We start from the raw sequence: 20,258 nt of genomic DNA, 5'->3' as shown, positions 1-20,258 counted from the left end.
GGCAGCTGATAAGTAACAGATGATTTCTTCACTCCTCTCATCAGTTCCTCAAGTTCCTTGATATCAGCAAAAAACTCTTATGGGGGAATTTGAAGATTCATGACACACTGGTTAGGAAAAATAAATAAATAATGTTTGAAGCATATGCTCACGCAGTCGTCTGAGAAAGCTAATACAGTGGGTAGTGTCATCAGAGCCGCGCTGAGCAGGATTGCTCAATGGTTGTGTCACCAGGAGGCTGGACTGGTCGGGCGGAGTGTTTGAGCTCAGAGCTCAACATCACTGGAGCTCGCTCACTCTCAGCCACTCTTTGAGTGTGAGGCGGTCTCTCTTTCTCTCTGTGTCCTCTCTCTTTTTTCCTCTCTCTCTCTTCTCCCTCTCTCTCTAACAAACACTGACTCTGGGCTCTGAGGGATCGGATTTTTTTCCTCTCACCAAAAGTACACAGACCTCAGAAGCCACGAGCGCTCACTCTACAGAAGGACGTCGATTTGGATTATTACCAAAATCCGCTGAAGTTTCTTTTATGTGTCACCAGTCCTGAGTCTTCTACGGAGAAATGGAGAGCACAGTTTGTAGCTTATTTTAACCGTCAAAGGGAGCATCTAAAAGCAGACGGACCTCGCTTCTTCTTTTTTTTGCTTTCATGGTGAATCGGCCTATCAGGATGAACTTGCAGTGGAGCAGCCGGGCACCTTGCATCCGCGCGGGGAGACTCGCGCACAAGCGGCTGGACTCAGACGATCAGCCGCCGGCCAAATGCGCCCGGCTGAGCGCCGAGGCGGGGGACACGCAGGGACTCCTTGGCACCTCTCCCGGATCCCCGGTCAGCCCCGGCTTAACCTCTGTCCCACCGACTCACCAGGGACCATCCAGCATAGGATCGTATCTACTTCTACCTCTGGCGGACCGGGAGTGCATGCACAGCGCGATGAACACCGATACTGGTGATGAGCTACTGTGTAAGGTATGCGCAATCCAGTCATTGTGCAATTTCTTTGAATGAATGATGTTTCAAGACATCCCGTTGCCCAATACCCTGTCTGACATGTCATCCGTATTTGGCTGACTTTTTCACCAGATGTCATTCTCACGCGAAATGTGTCACGATTTGCGTAATAAAAGTCTTACTTCATTATATACATATTTTTAATTTTTTTCAAATGTCTGAACCTGATAAGGCTCCTTTCATTTTTACACGACGTGGAACAGCAGGCAAACCCTATGTTGCCTGTTTTGTATTGTGGAAATTCAGCCTATCATACTGAAGCCCACCAATCCTTGGCACCGGTGCTTCGCACTGTGTCTGTCAACTGGGCTCATTTGCATACACGTCATCGCAGTACGCCACGCTGTGACACACAAAAATGCAAACATGTGAGGCAAAAAAGGCTCTCGTGATAAGGATCTTTCCCGATAAGGACAGGGTCCTCCACTGTTCCATATCCCTGTTTATTTTGCATCATAGACCTGCAGGCGTTTGGCTTTGTTGATTAATAAAGTTAATCGCTTCACGCTTTGATGATTCATTTGTCATGCGCTTGCAAAAGCAATGTATTGAGCTGGAATCAAAGCATATCCCAAGCCTTTTTTATGTCGCTGCCAAATTTTCATGGTTGTTTACTTAGATGATCATTAAGAACATACTGACCTATTGCCTCTTCCTCCTCCTCCTCCTCCTCACACTCACTCTCTCTCTTCTCCTTAACCATCTTTCTAATTTCCATCATGCATCCCTCCTTTTCCTCCCATCTTTCTTCCAGGTCTTTGATATGGGGGTATACCAGGAAAAGATCAGAGCCTATGGTATTCTACCAGCACACAAGAATGTGGCCGGCATCAGGGACATCATCCTCGGTGAGCGCAAGGCCTACGTGTTCCTGGATAAAGACTTTGGGGACATGCACACTTTGGTAAAGAGCTGTCGCCGACTGGACGAGGGACATGCCTGCAGGCTCTTCCGTCAGGTGGCCCTGGCCGTAGCCCACTGCCACCAGGCAGGCATTGTGCTGGGTGACCTGAAATTACGCAAGTTTGTCTTCGCTGATGACAAAAGGTGAGGATTTAAAGTCCTACTGCAGCATCAGATTCACCTGTCACGAGTCTCGAATTGCTCTCAGTCCTTAACACCGATCTCAGCTATACAGATTTATTTGAATGCTCTCAAACGTGTAGTGTAGTGGTACATGCCAGTGAAGACACAGAGTGAAGACAGCAGCAGCTGATACACGCACAGGCCATGTGTGCAGATATCAATGTGGGCACAGATAGAGTAGGAGGTTCTGTACTTGTGGAGGCAGACTGCTTAGCTTCCCAGATTTTCGCCCTCTCTGTCTGTCTCCCTATTTCACTCTCGATGTGTCTCTTTGTATGCAGTGTTGTGTGTTTGTTTTGCATGCTTGTGTGTGTGTGTGCGTGCGCGTGCACAGGCAAGCATGTGTGAATGTGGTGGGTGGCAGTTTGGCAGAGCTGCGAGACGAGGCTGCTGAATGAGAAAATCATACCTTCTGTGGTCTATATCTTAGAATGCATTTATTACTCATCATTTATTAATAAATTACATCATAGCAATGCTGCAGGATAACTGGCGTGTCCAGAAAAATTTCATTCACTTACATCCATGAAGTAGTATGCTTTGAACCTGCGCCCACACACACACACCTACACACACACACACACACACACATCTAAATGCCTGCATCTCCCAGTGCCAGATATAGTTCAGGAAGATACACAAAATCCATGCTTGCAAAACTGTTTGTCGCCTCTTTGCCCTTGCGTCACTCTCTTTTCTGTAAGCGTCCACTGATCTCCTCCACCCCCTCAATCCGGCTCTCCAAAGGGCCTTTTTCATGGAGACTTTTGAACAGTAACATTCTCCAGTCATGACCTCTGGGTTAGCTGGGTTACAGTCGATGAATGAGAGCAGACAGCCAGTGAGAGAAGTTGAAGTTAGTCGCGTCCCTCTGATAGCTATATGGCTGCAGAGCGATGAGTCACTGTGTATATGGGCAGAGGGGAAGAGGGGAGGGAGGGGGGTGTTGCACAGCTTTTTTCTTTTTTTCTTCGTGCGAGTGCATGTGTCCGTACATGCATGTTCGCGCATTCAGAGCTGTAAAGCTGCGGTCCATTGCGAGTTCAAGTGGCTTGTTGCCGGCAATTCAGTATTTCGGCAACGGAGCGACGGCACTGCAACATTAATGTTGGTAGGCTGACCCGCTCGACCCGTGAAGATGTGTGGTGACGGCATCTTTTTTTTCTCATTCAGACTTCTCTGTGCACTTTTAATGGTAACATTTCAAAGCGCCACTACAAAAACAAAAAAACCTAAAAAGCATCCTGTCGTGACTTTGAAAAACTAACCTGCAGGCTTTGCTGATAACATTAAACGGCTCCGTGACATAATGGAATTTGGCGGTATTCGTTTCCAGAAAATCAGCTTTGTTCACCCTGAGATCACCTCTTTTGCTCTTTTGTCCAAACACAGACAGACAACAACTTAAGGCTCACTGAGCTCTTACGATTCTGCATGACCTCATTTATTCCGTCATCCATTCCTCCAAAATTCACAATCAGGCATCTTTCAAACCCCAGCGCACAAGCCGTGATGCAATGTCCTGGCCAACAATGCAGCGGCCGAGCCAGCGACAGAGAAAGTCACAACATTTTGACAAATGCTAGCTGCATTCGCACACACACTCGCACACACACACAGACATACACAGTGCAGTTGGGAGAGCCAGTTTAGGAAAGGTGACTAGCACTCTGAAGCATGCAGAGCTTCACAGTCAGGCCAGCCTTCCCGTGCGTCACTGATGTGGCAACAGCCATTTGAGGGTAATTATGGGATGGCTGGCGCCGCAAGTGTGGGACCCAGGTGCAGATAGCCTCGGCTCGAGAAAGAGAAAGAGAGAGAGAGAGAGAGGAGGAGGAGGAGGAGAGGAGATATGTACTCTCAACAGTAGGATGAGTCATTCTCTCCACCCCTCTAACTCTCTCTGTTCTGTTTCCTTTTCTGTCTCCATCTCCTTTCTCCTCTCCTGACATATCTCCTCCACTATCTTGCTGTTTAAATATCATTTGCTTTTCCGTCTTGGTCCTTCTGGCTGTCACTCTTTTCATCCTCTCTCCGTGGCTTTTTCTTTGTCTGCAGTCAGTCCGTCTGACATCTCAAGTGTCTCACTGGGGCGAACCCCCGAGACTGAGATACAACAGAACTCTTTATGTGCGTTTCACTTGGTGAAATCCCCCCCAGTCATTATACACAAATTAAATTAGAACTAAAAACAGTCTGTATCTGCTGCTGTAAAAAGGAAAAAAACATAGAAAAATGCATGACATATTTTTTTGCCCATGGAAATGGCAAAAGTTTCCCATCAAATGTTCTATCTTTGCGCAAGAGCGTTTCAGTGGTGAGTACCTCATCCTGAAAAAAAAATATGCTCTCACAGTCTTAGTTGCTCTGCTGCAGGACTAAATGTACGTCCTGTCATTAACTTGGCTAAATATAGCATTGTGTGTGTGAGAGTAAGGAAGGAGGAGGGGGGTGTTGGTGTAGTGTATTTATATGTGTGTTTACATGACCATGTGAGTGCCAGGAAGTCATTGGAAATTTGCTTAGGCAGCTCTGCTTCTTAAACGGGAATCACAGTGGCGCACTTAGGTCGTAGTAAGTTCACTTCTGTGTGTGTGTGTGTGTAAAACTGTCTGTCCATCTGTCTGTTGCACAGATTAAAGCTAGAGGAAGGAAACACACTGTACTTGTCCTGCTTTACTGTAAAATTAAAGCCCTCTCTTGTAGTTATTTTTGTGGGATAGCAGTTTGACTCAAACATACATATATTGACATTTTGCGCTATTGAAGTCCATTTCAGATATGTTGACCTTGTTTTTGACTTCCTTTACAGGACACAGGTGAGACTAGAAAGCCTTGAGGACTGCCGCGTCCTGGAAGACCCCAAGGATGACTCTATGTCAGACACCCACGGCTGCCCTGCCTACGTCAGCCCAGAGATCCTCAGCGGTTCCACGCCTTACTCCGGCAAGATGGCCGACATGTGGAGCCTCGGGGTCATGCTGTACACCATGCTGGTCGGCCGCTACCCCTTCCACGACCCGGACCCGGCCACACTTTTTTCCAAAATTCGCAGAGGCCAGTGCTGTTTGCCTGAAGGTTTGTCTCCCAAGGCCAAGTGTCTCCTCCAGAGCCTGCTGAGGAAAGAACCCTCTGAGAGACTCACAGCAACTGAGCTGCTCGCCCACCCGTGGTTCCACGTGCCGCCATCGTCCCGGGAAGCGGCGCTGGGTGACCAGGAAGTAAGCTCGGCCGAACAAACGGTGCCATCCTTTGATGCGGAAGAGGACGACAACCTCTTCTGCTGACGGATTCGATTTGAGTCTGACTGAGGGACCAAAACAAACTATGAGGGATTCATTGTTGTTTTGTTCTTTTTGTTGTTGTTTTTTTACATTGGCACTTTTTAGAAACCCATTTGTGTACTGTTGTGTGTACATACACCCTCGAGCTTTCTACAAAATCTTACTGTACTGTATTTTGTTGTCGTATACATGTTACTCGCTAAGGGCATTGTTCACAATGATCACTCATTGTGTTTCTGTATGTGTGATTTGGAAATTATTTGGTGCTAGAAGAATTAACCATGACAGAAATAAGCCAGATCGTGTTTAAAAAAAAAAAAAAAATCTCCACAGGCTTCTGCGAGCGTGTCACGGGAATTTAATACCCAGTCGGAGAGTAGTCATCGATGTTTGCTCTCAGCGTGAACTCATGAGGCTTCATAAAGCATTAGCTGAATCTCGAGCGTGAGGCGAGGAGACCAGGATGTTGTTCCTCTCACTCTCTGACCAGACTGCAGGCTTCACCAGCTGACTCACCGATCAGCTCGAGGACGGCCAAGCACGAGCTTGACGTCTTGAAGCAGACAGTGACATAAAGTGAGAAAGATGGATAGCAGAGGACTGATGTGTCATCCTCAGCGGGACACTACAAAGGTGTCTCACTGCCAATCTGGCACTGTCTCTGCAAATGGAGCGCATTTACAAATTTCACACCACGCACAGAAGGTTGAGACAGGCAGGGTGTTACTGGTGTAAGACTGGCAGAAAAATGGTAAGAGCTCGTCACACACACACGAGGCTGACACAAGTCCTTGTTAATGGCTAACAGAGAAAAGTACATCTTGGTCATTTTACCATTTAGAACTGTTCAGACTGTTTATGACACAAGCTCAAAGTTGAATATCTTGTCTAAAGGTTGAATCCGAACACAAATATGAGCATCAGTCCATCCAGCACGTCTGAAATCCTGCATGTGTGCAATTGCCGTCAGCTAAAACCCAACACTAATGCTTCTGGTTTAACTACCTAAATGCTGGGAGCAACTCTGGTTTTAAACACTTGGCCACATGAATCAGCTGCATCAGAGATTACTGAATAATTCCTGAACCTGATGGCTTCAGTGGGATTTCAATCAAAGAGAAAAAAAAAGGGAAAACAAGCACCGATGCAATCAAAAAAAAAAAAATCTGCATTTGTCCATGAAATGTGCCAAATATGCACTTAAATTAGAAACCGACGCATTGCAGAAAAATGAAGACTTTCCCAGCTGAGCAGTTGAGCCTGTTTTGTTCATTTGTGTCGGAACATTATGTGAACCTGTTTTGCTTTAACAAAAGCCGAGCTGTGTGCTGAGTGTTGTGCCCGTATCACTGTGTTTCATAAACTGAATGACTCTGAATCAGTCGCAGTCAGGCGATATTTGATGTTGGTTGTCTGTTGATGACTCAACACTTGAGCGTGTCTGCAGAGAATGGTCCTGACCTTGGCTGGAAGACTCTGTTCAGACTGTTTCACCTCTTTTAGTGGTACTTTTTTATTTTTTTTTAAATCTTCCCCCTTTCCTTTTATAAAAAAATGTCTTCTTGTTTTGAAAGCTACGGATCCATGGAGACTAGTCCTCATAGTTGGTGACATTTTGTACCTCGCTTTAAGATACACTATGTTCGTTTGTGAAAAGCAAATAGAGAGTTTCTGCCACATTCAAGCTATTATCGCCAACTGTTTTGCTCTGGTACAATTTATTGACAATGGTACTAAATCTGGCACATCAGAGAAGCGTTGTGCATTAATTTTTCTTTCTTTTTAGTCACGCAGCAGGCTAATAGAGCATCTCGCGTTTCTTTCTTTCTTTCATCTGCTCGAGAAGACCAGATTGAAGGAGACTCGTGACAATCGCAATTGTCCTTCACAGCGAAATTAATTTAAGAGGTTAACGATATTGTTTCTGTTTCATACATGTAGAGTGAGTCACGCCTTCATGTGACATGTAAACTGACACGGGTGCACAATCTTCATAATGCACTGTGAATTATGTATTTGTGACACAACCTAGAGGCTATTTTTAGTCCGGATAGGTTACACACAAGAGTTATATTCATTGTATAAAATATGTAAATATGTATATTTGAAATAAGTGTGGAGTTGTTGAATAAAGATCACATTTTTCATATTCTCACAGCATGTTATTATTTATCACTGCCACTTGTCTTTCACACACACAGCCATGCTAACGCCTGCCCGGCTCTGATGCGTGCCTCGGAGGTTTTCCTGGAAGAATTCTCTCAGCGCCGCTCTTCATCACCGTGAGAGAGAACAATGCGATTTCCCTCAGCGCTTTCAATTTCATTTTTGCAAGAGAAAAGAACCGAGGAAAAGAAAAACTGCCTCTCCCGCTTTCTCCATCTCTGCCTCTAGCCGTTTACTCTTCTCTGACCTTTGTGTAATGTAACATTTAACTCCTCAAACACACAAATGTCAATAGTGGGTCAGTGTTTCTTTCCTGGAATACACAAGGGGGAGCATAAGCGCTGCTCTCATTCTCTTTTTCTCCAGCTTCAGCAGTAACCAGGGGAACTCGGGGTCATCTCATCAAACAGTGAACAACAGCACTATTTGAAGTCAAATACTTACATGCTTTCATATCCAATCCTTGTTTGCCTGTGAATCATTTGACCTATAAGAGCTTGGCATATCTCCACCCTCTGTGTGTTATGACTACCTTAGGCATGGCTGGCCGGGGCTTGCGTAAGCGTTGTTCGTGTGTGCGTGTTCATGCGCATACCTGCCTGCAAGTCTGTGTGTGTGTGTGTGTGTGTGTGTGTGTGTGTGTGTGTGAGAGAGAGAGAGAGAGAGCAAAAGAGTCAGATTAAGTATCAACAGGGTAACTGGAGTGTCTCAGCTGCTGGGAAGCTGCCAAACGATTGCTTAACACATCAGAGCCGCGCTCCTCCAGGAATGACAACAGGGCCCCTGAAAAGTAGGCTAGTAGAAGGTCAAGTAATGAATATCTGGAGACGTGTGTTGGGGGACTGTGTGTTTGGGAGGGAATTTGATTGTGTGTAGCAAGCGACAACCTCTGGGGCTTAAAAATTAAGCCAACGCGGAAGTGCCGAGTGCACTTCCTGCAAAGGCCACCTCAGGTTAGCTCCAAAAGAGAGTACATCCCTGTAGACCGCCATGCTACAACATCCCTTTTACAGAATTAAAAGGGATGTTTACAGTCTGGTGCAAACATAGACGGTATAAAAGATGGACGTAGCTACCATGATGTCATCCTCTGCTGTCTAAAATTCCATTTTGAAGCCTTGACGTAAGCGTTTCTTTTGCCTAGCTATTTGCAAAAAACAGATGTGACTGACAAGTAAACTAAACAATGAGTGTTTAGTTTACAGGTAATCCTCCAAGTATGACCAAGATGTACCAAATAGACTTAATTTTTTGATTCAGTGTGACCTAAAATGAGTGTCTGCAAAGTGATTACAGAGGTCAAAACTGAAAGCTGTTTTCCCTTAGACTTCTATGAAAGTGGAAGTCTTTTTGGAGCCACGGCTTTTGTTATCTGTTGGCCTTAAGATAGAATGAGGGAGTTCTAACTTCATTTTAATGACCCGTAAGATTCATTCTTGTTTTCTTCTGTCTATGAGTACAAAGGATTGCATACCGGTAAGGCGTAGAGCAATGCTGATTGACAGCTAGGGTTGAATGGCAGGATGTACCAACACAGGGAGCTGTAGCCAGTGGCTACAATGTCAAGCATTGTCAAGAACATGTCAAAGTAACAAGTGACAATATGACCCCGATTATATAAAATGTTGCTTAATCAGAAGCTCACATAGTCTGACGTCTAGAAGGAAAATAAAGGCGCGTGCCTGATAATGCATAACAAAAATCTTTGTTTTCTGTATGCACTTCTAAACAAAGACAATGAATTCCTGAAAATCTCCACCCTGGAAAAAGTTTTGGAAAAGGTCGATTTTCAGTGACCTAACAAGCCGTTTGCATGTTGCCAAAACACTAAATTGCATAGAAAAAGCTACGTTTACCAAAATACCCATACAGGTGTGGACAGAGCTTGGATTTTCCAAAGGTTAAAAGTTAGGGTCATGGCTACTTTGACAGGTGTAGCAATTGTCTGCAGGTCATCAATGCCATTAATTCAAACTCCAGAACTGGATTGGTGACTCCACTTCTGTTGTCAGCGTCTTTTGGAGCACTTTAATGGATTTCTCTGTTTAATATAGCTTCAATTATGGTGGGTGAAATGTTCATTGTTTTTTAGCATATTGTCTAATTAGCAGCATCTGTGGCTGAACAACAGAGAATTCTCACGTCATGTCACGTGACCATCACGTCCACTATATTGGAAGTGATACAACTAACAGTTGCCAGAGAAAAATGTGTTTTTCCTGATTGGTTACTAGAAGAAACTAGTGTCAATGAGAGTGTTTCACCAAAAACCTCTGTATGATTTCTTTGGTTGCTAGCAGACTGAAGCTGTTCCTGGTAGTTTGTATGGAAGACACATCTTGTCTTCAAATGCTCGCTACTACTCCTCCGAGCCGCGCGGTTCTAAATGTACAGTGTTCACCTTCAAAATGAAAGTTGTGCCTCAACGCTGCAGCCACCACATTTCAAAACATGTAACTTTGTGTTACACTTTTCAAAAACTATACATAGTTTGTTCTGGTTGCTAGCTCTGATTACTAGCGAGCTGCTAGCAAACCGTTTTAAAGCCAAGAATGTCATAACCACTCCTACCAGTCTCTGCAAAAAGCCCAGACTGTAAATTATAGGTGTATGTTAATTGTTCAGTTGTGACCCTGCTGAGTGGATTATGTTACCCTAGTACCTTCATGTCACACAGTCATTGGCTTCACTTTTAACAATGATTTTCTGATCTAACACATGGCAAGAAGGCTATTTGGTGCATTTATTGAAATGAAAGTCATGGCTAACAAAAGTTTTTGTGGTAAATATTAACTTAAGGTGAGGTGTTTTGAAACGGACTAAGGCACACTGTGTGGCTGTGTGAGATCATCCTGCCACAAGTGTAAACTTTATCCTTCCTTTTATCCGGGATCATTAAAGTTTCCCAACCACCTAAATGTAAACAGCAGACTTACAAACTTCCCCAGAGCATTATAGCTGTCTTTGTTGGATATTACACTCACCAGGGCATTATCAGATACTTCCTTGATTATCTATGATGTCATTTCATAAAATAAAAATGACAACAGGGTAATTTATAGTACTTCAGTGGATTTTTAAAATGATTTTAAGGTTTGTAAAATACATAAATGACAGAATAGCCTTTTCCAACATTATCTTTCATTTAAAAACTATATGCTTTGTTTTTCCATGTAGCTCATACGGGGAAAGGGTGTAATTTAGGGTCATTCTGATCTCTTTATTACAAAAATGCCACATGAGGAAGTGAAACGGCATATCTGAAATATAACAGTAAAGCACCTGCTCTGATGATAAAAGTGTTATGCCTCTTCCTGGAACTTGTTGGCTCGGTTGACCACTCCGGTGATGCAATGGAAAATAGCCTCCTCTGTTTAAATGACTCGTTGACCTGATTTATTTCATAATACGAATCCCCAGAGGAATGCGGGGTATTGTGTTGACGTCGTTCGGGACGGAGAAGGAATGCTTTTAATAAGGATGGTATTTTCGCCTTTGCATCTTAGATCACAAAGACATACCTGGAATTTATGTGACAAGACAAAGCTGTGATCTCTGCTGCGATCATGTGGAGAAACTGTAAACTGCAGCTTTGCGTCAGGTCATCTCTGCTCAGTAACCAGCTGAGTATTTCCTGCATTTTATGACACTGTTGGGAACATTCCTCTTTCAGAAAGAAATTTAAAAAAATACTTACACAATAAGACATATTAGACTGACAATTTATTAGTATCACTATTCCAGATAGATAAATAATATAAATAATTTCAAAAACAATTGTATGCTAGGTAACTACATGCTAATATTCATGTAGTTACCTAGCAGACGCACACATATAATGTTAATATTAATAATGATTAATATAATAAATAATGATGAATAATACAATGAGACTAGTTCATTGCAATCTAATTATTTAAGGACAGATTAGGTAAAATGTATAACTTCACTTAAATCCTGCCTTTTAAATATAGATATGACAAAAAATTGCTTGTTGTCTGCTTTTCTCGTTTGTATTATAAGCGCATCGAAGCTGAAGGACCAAAAGTCTCAAGCCACGACAAGACATTTATCATCTGTCCACAATTCACAACAATCACTGCTCCCTCTACAGTGTTGCTTACAGTTAATAAATAAATAAATAAATACATGAATAAATATAATTTACACCCAAAATGTTAACTTTGAGTAAATTGATTACATGGAAATTTTCCATTTAATTTAGTTACAAAACGCAAAACATTAAATTTAATGGAATCTGGTCAAATGACCTTTACTGGATTGGTATACAGTCAGTTTATACCAAGTGTTTTTCCTTAATGATTAATTGTTTAAATAAATAAACCTCTGATTTTATATATTTCAGTTGCATTTTATTCAAAATTATTGCTTCAAATTTATTTTATCAGAGCAAAAGAACTTTTTTGTGTAAAATTTAATTCAACTTCATTAAACACGGTGATCACCTAATGGGTCTTCTCTGTAAAATAATGTTAAGGTCAAGGGCACATTTACCATTGTTCTGAGCTAGGTTAGGGCCAGCCAAGATCTAGGGTCAAACCTTTGTTAGATTAAGATTCTTCATGTTGATTCCAACCTATTGCTAAATTTATCATGCACAGTATGATAAGGAAAGAATTTTACCAAGTGATGTGATGGTTTAAAATGTCACTTTGCTGCACATGTTAGATGGTGATGGTAGCCATCTAATTAGCTGCGCTGATGGCGGGAGTGGTCATATTAGCTGGTTCCCACATTAGGAGTGCCTGTTTGGGGCCTTCCCGTCACCATTGCGCTAACATTACAGTCACTGCTATGGCATGCTGATGTGTTTCATGCTTTTTATGGACTCCTGAACTCAAACGCTTGTATTTGGTGTTGAAGGAGATTAATTTGTCCTTGATATGATTGTGGTTTTCTGACAAGAAAACTTTTGTTCTGTGCCTTACACATTACAGTAACCTGTGAACTGTGATGGATCGTGAGCTGAATGGGCTACTAAATCATTGATGTTGTGGTTTTATTGCTTTGTTTGAGCAAAATGGGAAACTGTAAATCATCAAAACTGAAACTTGGGACCGTTTTCTGATGTTTCACAGACCAGACCATACATTTTTGGATCCAATTTATGTTCATGTTAGTGTTTCTAGCATTATTTTTCCCGTCCTATGCATCTTTTGCACTCTTCCTTGTACATATAAGCATGTTTACTTGACATGAATCTTATTTGTTGCCTTTATTGGGCCATTGCTGTCTCATCCTTGCATGCTACCATCATGAATGGTAAGAAATCAGCTGCAGAAATGTGGTTGTCACACACAAAATGGCAACCACCTCATAAAAACACTGCTCCATAGCTGCTGGTGGTCAAAAGTACCACAGGGTAATCACAAGAATAATCAGCAAATTAATCAACAGCGACAAAAGCCGTTATCTTTGGAAGTAAATTCATTTTTACAAGAAAACATGGAAAAGTGTAATTATCTTTTTCTGACAGCAGGAACCTCCATTGGAGGTAAATGGAAGTGTTTGGGTGTTGTCTGGGTCAAAACCTATTAAAAACATGGAGGAGCGGGATCAGGGAACATCTTTCTGATGAGGTTATGCCCCCTGGGACTGTGCGTTATGATCGTGATTGTTTTCTATTCAGAATAAAAAACACATAAAACATAAAAACATTATTAGGACATTAAAATATGCTGATGACATGGCAGTAGGAGGTCCGGTTTACACGATTGTTTTTATTGTGGCTGATCTACAAAAATAAATCAGTTCAAGTATCATGAAACTGTTCTCTCCTACTGATCAACAAGCTTGTTGTGAACTGTGTGAACCTGTTCTACTTTTCCTCATTATCTGTCATTTATGCACTCCAGTGGCACATGCTCCTATTGAACAAGGCCAAAGTTCAAAAAATGAAATCAGTGTATGTGCAAATAATAATAAAAGTTCAGGCTTCAGACAGCCAATCAGAAGAAAGTTGGCTTAAAGGGAGGGTGAGTTACAGTGTGCTGTTTGCACCAATTTCCAATATAAGACTTATATGCACCAAAATGATGAGTTTGATGTTAGTATATCTCTACTCGTCAGACTCATCATGAGGTACACTTGTTCAACTGCTCTCCTCCTGAGATTATTGCCTCCTCCTGGCAGCAAATTAGGAAATTATAAGTGTTGAGCAAATATATAAACTGCAACACTATGGAGGCACTAACTGTTCAGCTCCTCATTACGACAAATATATAATCAGCCAATCACATGGCAGCAACACAGCGCATTTAGGCATGTAGACCTGGTCAAGACAATCTAGTGAAGTTCAAACTGAGCATCAAAATGAAGAAGAAAGGTGATTTAAGTGACTCTGAACATGGCGCAGTTGTTGATGCCAGACAGGTTGGTCGGAGTAGTTCAGAAACTGCTGCTCTGCTTGGATTTTCCTACACAAACATCTCTAGAATTCATAGAGATTGGTCAGAAAAAGAGAAAATATCCAGTGAGCTGCAGTACTCGGGACGAAAATACCTTCCCTGATAGATCAACTTTGGGATGTGGTGGAAACATAGATGTCCTGCCGACAAATCTGCAGCAACTGTGTGGTGCTCAGGCCCTCAAAGATATCAGTATTTGAGATATTTATATATAAAACATTATTGAATCTGAATAATTCAGGCAGTTTTGAAGGGAAAAGGTGTCCAACCCAATACTAATGAAATATAACTAATGACGTGGCCGATGAGTAATACATATCAGCATGTAATGAGCTCAGATGTAGTCAGACGTAAAGACAGATAAGAACAGTAAAAACTTGTTTTCATTGTTGTAATCTTTTATTTCTATACAATGTTACAAATTATCTGCAGGTTAAGTGAGTATGGACTTTGGCTTAACTGATATTGGGGTTATGTTGTTACTCGTAATGAAGCACTACGCACTATGCAGTGCAAACAGACGTCAAGAATTTACAACGCAGATAACAGATTCACAAATTGAGGTTGATGAAAACAGATCGTTCCACCGGGAACAATCGTTAATTACATTTTTCTTTATCTCCCTGCAGTTTGCATTCCACAAAACCGCAGTTTAGGTAAACTGTTGATTGTTGTAGCACTAAGACCCTATATATGGTGAGTTGTTATTTAGCAGCTGCAAGTTTTAAAGAGATTATTAAACTGTAAGTCTTGAGGCAGGAATATGTGTTTAAAAAAAAGAAAGAAAGAACGAACGAAAGAATGAAAAAAGAAAAGAAAAGAAAAGAGAGGGAGAGAGCATTTATTAACCAAAAATAATGAGAGCAATGAAAATTGCCCTAGGAAGCAAAACTAAATACAAGGAAACTTAAACAAAACTACAGGGAAGCGCAGTCTCACTGCTCGCTCAGTCTCTATATGCACGCCCTAGACGTGAGTATATATATATGGCTGTGCATCCATATGTTTGCAGAATGGCACATGCTTCTGTGCACTTACTCACTGCTCTGAACCAAATCATACAAACCTGGGCCACTAACTCTCGCTAGCTTATACTTAGAGCTGGATCAGGTGACCCTTTATCCTTCCTTGGTTTTGCTGCAACAGGCCTAGGCTGCTGGGGATTTCCCATGATGCAGTGAGTGTTTCTTTTGTCCTCTCCCCCCCCCTTGTGGCAGATGGCCGCCCCTCCCTGAGCCTGGTTCTGCCGGAGGTTTCTTCTTGTTAAAAGGGAGTTTTTCCTTCCCACTGTTGCCAAGTGCTTGCTCATAGAGGGTAATTTGATTGTTGGGGGGGGGGCTTCAGTATTTTTGTAGGCTCTTTACCTTACACTATAAAACACCTTGTGGTGACTGTTTACCTTGATGCTTTAGAAATAACATTTAATTAAAATTATTTGAATTAATTAACAACTGATATTCAGAATCACAGGTGATCCACAAATAAGGAACAAAAGTTACAATATTGAGCTCAGTCTAATTAACAGATAAGCTCATACACCAGAATAACTACAAAAAGTCATCATGTGCTCAGCGATCACTCACTCCACTGATAATATGTAGGAACAGCATGTTGTGAGAAGAGGACAGAGTAAAAATCCTTTTATAATCTTAAAAACCAAATTTGACACATTATTTACTTTAATGCTGTGTCATTACAGTGAAAAGGCAAACATAATAATAGTGTTACATTAAGCATAGTTTACTAGGGATTAGACCCGGGTGGAACATTTCATATGTCAATTACAATCAGATTCCAGAAGAGGGTGGTGTTTTCATGTATCTGCGCCATTGTCCCCTTTGGCTGGAGGAGTGTTAGGTTAGGATTAAGGTAAACAGCAATGTGAATGTTATAAAGAACAACATTTCATTATGAATGAACATGTAAGTGTGCTGAAATCTACCAAACAGATGCGAATTTTATCATAATTTTATCATTATTTCTAATTTCCCACCACGATCATGAAACATCATGACTCAAGATCCGATCTGTGTTCTAGGGGGTCTTAATGCACAGCAGACCAGAACTGTTTGGTTGCTAAAGTGATCAAGTCTGAATCAGTAACGCTCAGTATGTCATCACATTACTCATAAGGATGAAAAAACTCTTAAATTATTTACAGTGGCACCTTAAAGGCTTCCTCTCCTGCGCACGCCGCGGTTATTATCTTGAGAGCATCTGCATGTTATTTCGCAGTTTCATTAGCATTTGTTCCTCTTAGCCATAAAGAAGATTACTAAGTGTCACATGAACCTAATTTATGTTTCAAATACTGGCAGTGTATGATGAGTTCTTTCCAATAATCTTCTTTGAATTCACGCCAGAGAAGCGTGCTTAAATTAAAATGGTGGGCAGAGGGTTCAACTTCTAACAGCTGTGGAACAGGTATAAAAATATATTAAAGTCATCTTCTCATCAAGTATTTAGTTGAAATGTACTTTAATTTATTTGCACTTTGTTTGTCAGTCCTAACATATTTGGAGTCAGTTTCCATGTTTCATATAAAAGCACAGCATTCTTTAGGTTCATACAGGCATATATGCTGTCATCCAAGAGGCTTCTCCAGTTCTGGCAGTGGGGGCTGTACCCTTGGAGGTGGTCCTGAGGTCCTGACTCACATTTATCATGTGAGTCATCATAAGCCAGGCCACGAAAAGGTGTTAAATAGGCATACCATAGCTGGGGCCAACGAGAGCTATTGAGGTCACCTGAGGCAAGGTGTCAGCAGGGACTGAAACACCTGGGAAGGCCAGACTGCATTATATAGCTAGTGTCATAAGCCACCGCCTCTCTTCAGCAGCGGTCACTCACAGTGGATGTTGTTGCATCATTTACTCCTCTCTCAAACCATCAGTCTTCTTGGCTGTTTACATAGGAGAAACCAAACAGTGGCCCCAGTGACAGTAATGAGCCACGCCTCATATAAAAACTGATTAATAATGGGACGAAGACCTCAAGGACCACCTCCAAGGCTCCCACTGTGGGTTTAAATACCTGGAACTCTCTGAGATTGTTTTAGAACTAAAGAAGAAACTTCTTCACAAACCCAAACAAGTCCAACTGCCTTCTTTCTAAGAACTCAAAAATAGTTGGCGTTGCTTGCCTTAATTAAAGCAACATTCTTCATCTACTGCTATGTTCCTCCAGTTGTGCTGCTCTTTGTCTTTCTTACATTGTGAGACACTGGGGAACCTGCCTTTTCCATTAGACCACATGTGTCTCATGCAGTGCAAAAAACAGAAAGAAAGAAAGGTTTGATTCAAACTGCCAAGCATACAGTGCATGTTCTACATCCCACAAACACTCATCATTGCATCCATTTATCTCTAAAAGCTGCAGCACAATAGGAAATAGGCTCTATGTCAGGCATGGAATCCACATGTTCCCGTGCAGTTTCCTAGAAATGTATTATTCCACCGCCAGCTCTGTGCACTCAGGCTGCGGTGTTGACATTGACATCACTGACTCATGCCTGCTGCTAATGGAGACAACGAGGTGCACCCGAGCATCCGTGTCATTCATGAAACCCTGCTGACACAAAGCTCTGAATAATTCTTTATTTTTAATGCTGACATGCTGCACTTACATTTCCAATCCTGATTATTTCTGGTCAAAGTCATGACGGCCTCGGGTTCCCCCCAGCATGTACTGAGTTGAAGACTATTGTTATTTTATGCGCTCTAAAAGACGTTGGAGAAACACAGGTGCAAAACAAAAATCAAAGTGTGGAAAGCAAATTGCCCCTTTGTTCTCTGACTCCCTTGGAGATGCATCGCGTTTTTCAAGAGTGACAGGAACTTCAGCAAGAGGCCTCGAAACCTCTACAAATAACAGACGGAAAAGAACAAAACAACAAAGTGAAACAAGATGTTCAGCTACCTCTTTACTCCTCGAGTACAGTGGTGTCTTTGTCTTGTTGGAGATACTGAAATGAAGGGGTGCGCCGCTGTCATCCTGCAGAGTGTTTTTACTCAGAATCGCCCTCTCATGCATGTCACTCATGCTTCAAAGGGCACGTGGTATCTTGTGCTTTCAGGGCTGCCTTGTTCAGAAGCCACAGTGTCGACCATCCAACACCTGACTTTTTATTTTCCCCCTGCAGACCCAAGAGCATGAACACAATCAAAGCCATAGACCAGCATCTGTGAGGAGAATAGAAATTAAGCAACTTTGTGTTTTTCATCATTCGTGGCATAAAATGTAATCTGGCCTGGTTAGGAGTTGATTATTTCTTATTGAAAGGTAGAAAACAGCTTCCAAAATGTGAAAGAATATAAATGAGAAATTAAACACTGAACAGTAAGAAACTTCTCGAGGATTAAAATACGTCCATTAAAATACGTAAGCAGTTCTCCTTGAAGCCCTGATATGTTTTTTTGTGTGTTGCATGAAGTTGTGTGTTGGACAAGCTGCTTCATTCCTACCCCCATGTAAAAAGAAAAATCGATAAATCAGCAGTTTCCCAACTAATGTGAGAGGAAAAAAACATTGCACTGACCAAAGGAATTAGCTCAAAGTGAAACAAAGAGCACAGTGTAGGGGGATTGGCCCGGGCCACACGGCCCCGTGTTAGCTAAATGAGTATACTGTGGCTGTAGCTGCAGCCTTTCATGCCACTGGGCTTTGTAATAACTCTTGTTCTCTAAAAATGCCCATTAGCCAACTTGCTGCTCATTTCATTTCCAGGATTAGAAGTGGAGCACATAGGTCCCATTGTACTTTGGAGGAAATACACAGATCAGCTGTACACAGCAGCAGCATTAACCCCTCTCCTGCTCCTGTACTTACACTCTAAACTGCATGCTTGAGAGGACAGTAGCGAAATAAGAGGTAGGAAATACATTTAGGGGAACTGGAGTATCTATCAACTTTATACTATTACACTAATAAGCAGCTACATTTCAGAGGATTGCACTGCTGTAATTCCAAAAATATAGAGTTAAATTACCTCTGTGTCGCCATATGGCTAATTTGAATCTAATTTAAATGTAAATGTTAATGTTAATGGAATGATGATCATCAGTTAAAAGAAAAATCCAGTAATAAAATAAATATATTTGTAATTTTTTTAAAAGAGAAAGGATTTCCAAGCATACCAGTTTTCTTTAGAAAGCATAAATTACTTATATTTGCACACAATGACAGAATAATTTCAGAAAAAAAACAAAAACTAGCAAGTTTCAATATTATTAACCCCATTTTATTGAGCCATAGCACAAACCACTGCTGTGTAATGATGCATTTTAACTTTGTGATGCTCGAGCCTTGTAAAACCGAGTTAAAACTGAAGGTTATCTACCAGTTTACACACAGTATAAAACTTCAGTGAGGGTTTGAGTTGTCACTCAAGAAAGCATCGCGCTGAAAGAAGTCAGTTTAGACTTAAGCAAAAGACTTATTGATGCTCACAAAGCAGGAGATGGATATACAAAGTAATCGCTGCATTCCCAAGTGTCAAGAACTGGAGTGAGAAGTATCATCAGAGAATACCACACAGTAAACTGGTTAGAGATGTGGCCAAAGACCCCAGAACCACTGCCAAAAATCTACTGGATAACTTGACATCACTGGAACACTGAACAGGATTGGACTGCGAGGTTGCAGACTGAGGAAAACTGCTTCAGTCTAGATGGATGTATGGTAAGGATAACCTGGAGAAAGATTATGTATACTGTAACTGTTTCTGTTGCCTTTAGTTGTAATCTGCTTTGCTACCTTGTGTGAAGCCTTTTGATGGACACTGTCCTTTTTAAATGTGCTATAGAAATAAATATTGATTGATTGATTGATTGATACTGATTCATAAAGATTATGTGTTATTATTCCTGTGGGGATACTTCAGTGTGTCCAGCCAGTTGAAAAACTGGGTCTGAGTCATCTCTTTGTCTTCCAGCACGACAGCGTTCCAAACATACGTCACTCCTGGTGAAAAACTACTTCCAGAAAACCAAAGTGAACATGAGTTCACATGACATGAGCGGCCTGCATAAGGCCTTCACATGAATCCCAATTAAAATCTGTAGGATGAATGAAGACAAAGTTAAATGCCAGACGACCATCAAATCTGGAGAAGTTTGAGAGATCATGGACGGGGATCGCTCAGGAGACGTGTGTAAACGACTGGCATCAATAAAACTACCATGCTTAGAAAAGCTGAGCTAAAAATTCATTTGTCGTATCCTTTTTGGGTTATTATGGCAAACAATTGCTTTTTCAATCAGCAGACACATAGCATTTATCATTTAC

The 20,258-nt window shown here is 41.7% G+C and overlaps 1 protein-coding gene across 1 annotated transcript; it reads left to right on the top strand.

Moving 5' to 3' along the window:
* The first annotated feature begins 205 nt into the window (after window positions 1-205).
* On the top strand, window positions 206-7,534 carry trib1 (tribbles pseudokinase 1). Its single transcript, XM_003444147.5, has 3 exons — window positions 206-967; window positions 1,764-2,056; window positions 4,908-7,534. The coding sequence occupies exons 1-3, from the start codon at window positions 647-649 to the stop codon at window positions 5,380-5,382; spliced, it is 1,089 nt and encodes a 362-aa protein (XP_003444195.2). The 5' UTR covers window positions 206-646; the 3' UTR covers window positions 5,383-7,534.
* Window positions 7,535-20,258: the final 12,724 nt, after the last annotated feature.

This window comes from Oreochromis niloticus, linkage group LG22 (assembly GCF_001858045.2).
Source record: "Oreochromis niloticus isolate F11D_XX linkage group LG22, O_niloticus_UMD_NMBU, whole genome shotgun sequence".
Taxonomy (NCBI): Eukaryota; Metazoa; Chordata; class Actinopteri; order Cichliformes; family Cichlidae; genus Oreochromis; species Oreochromis niloticus.
Note: the sequence above shows the minus strand (reverse complement) of the source record. Positions and strands in the feature narration are given on the sequence as shown.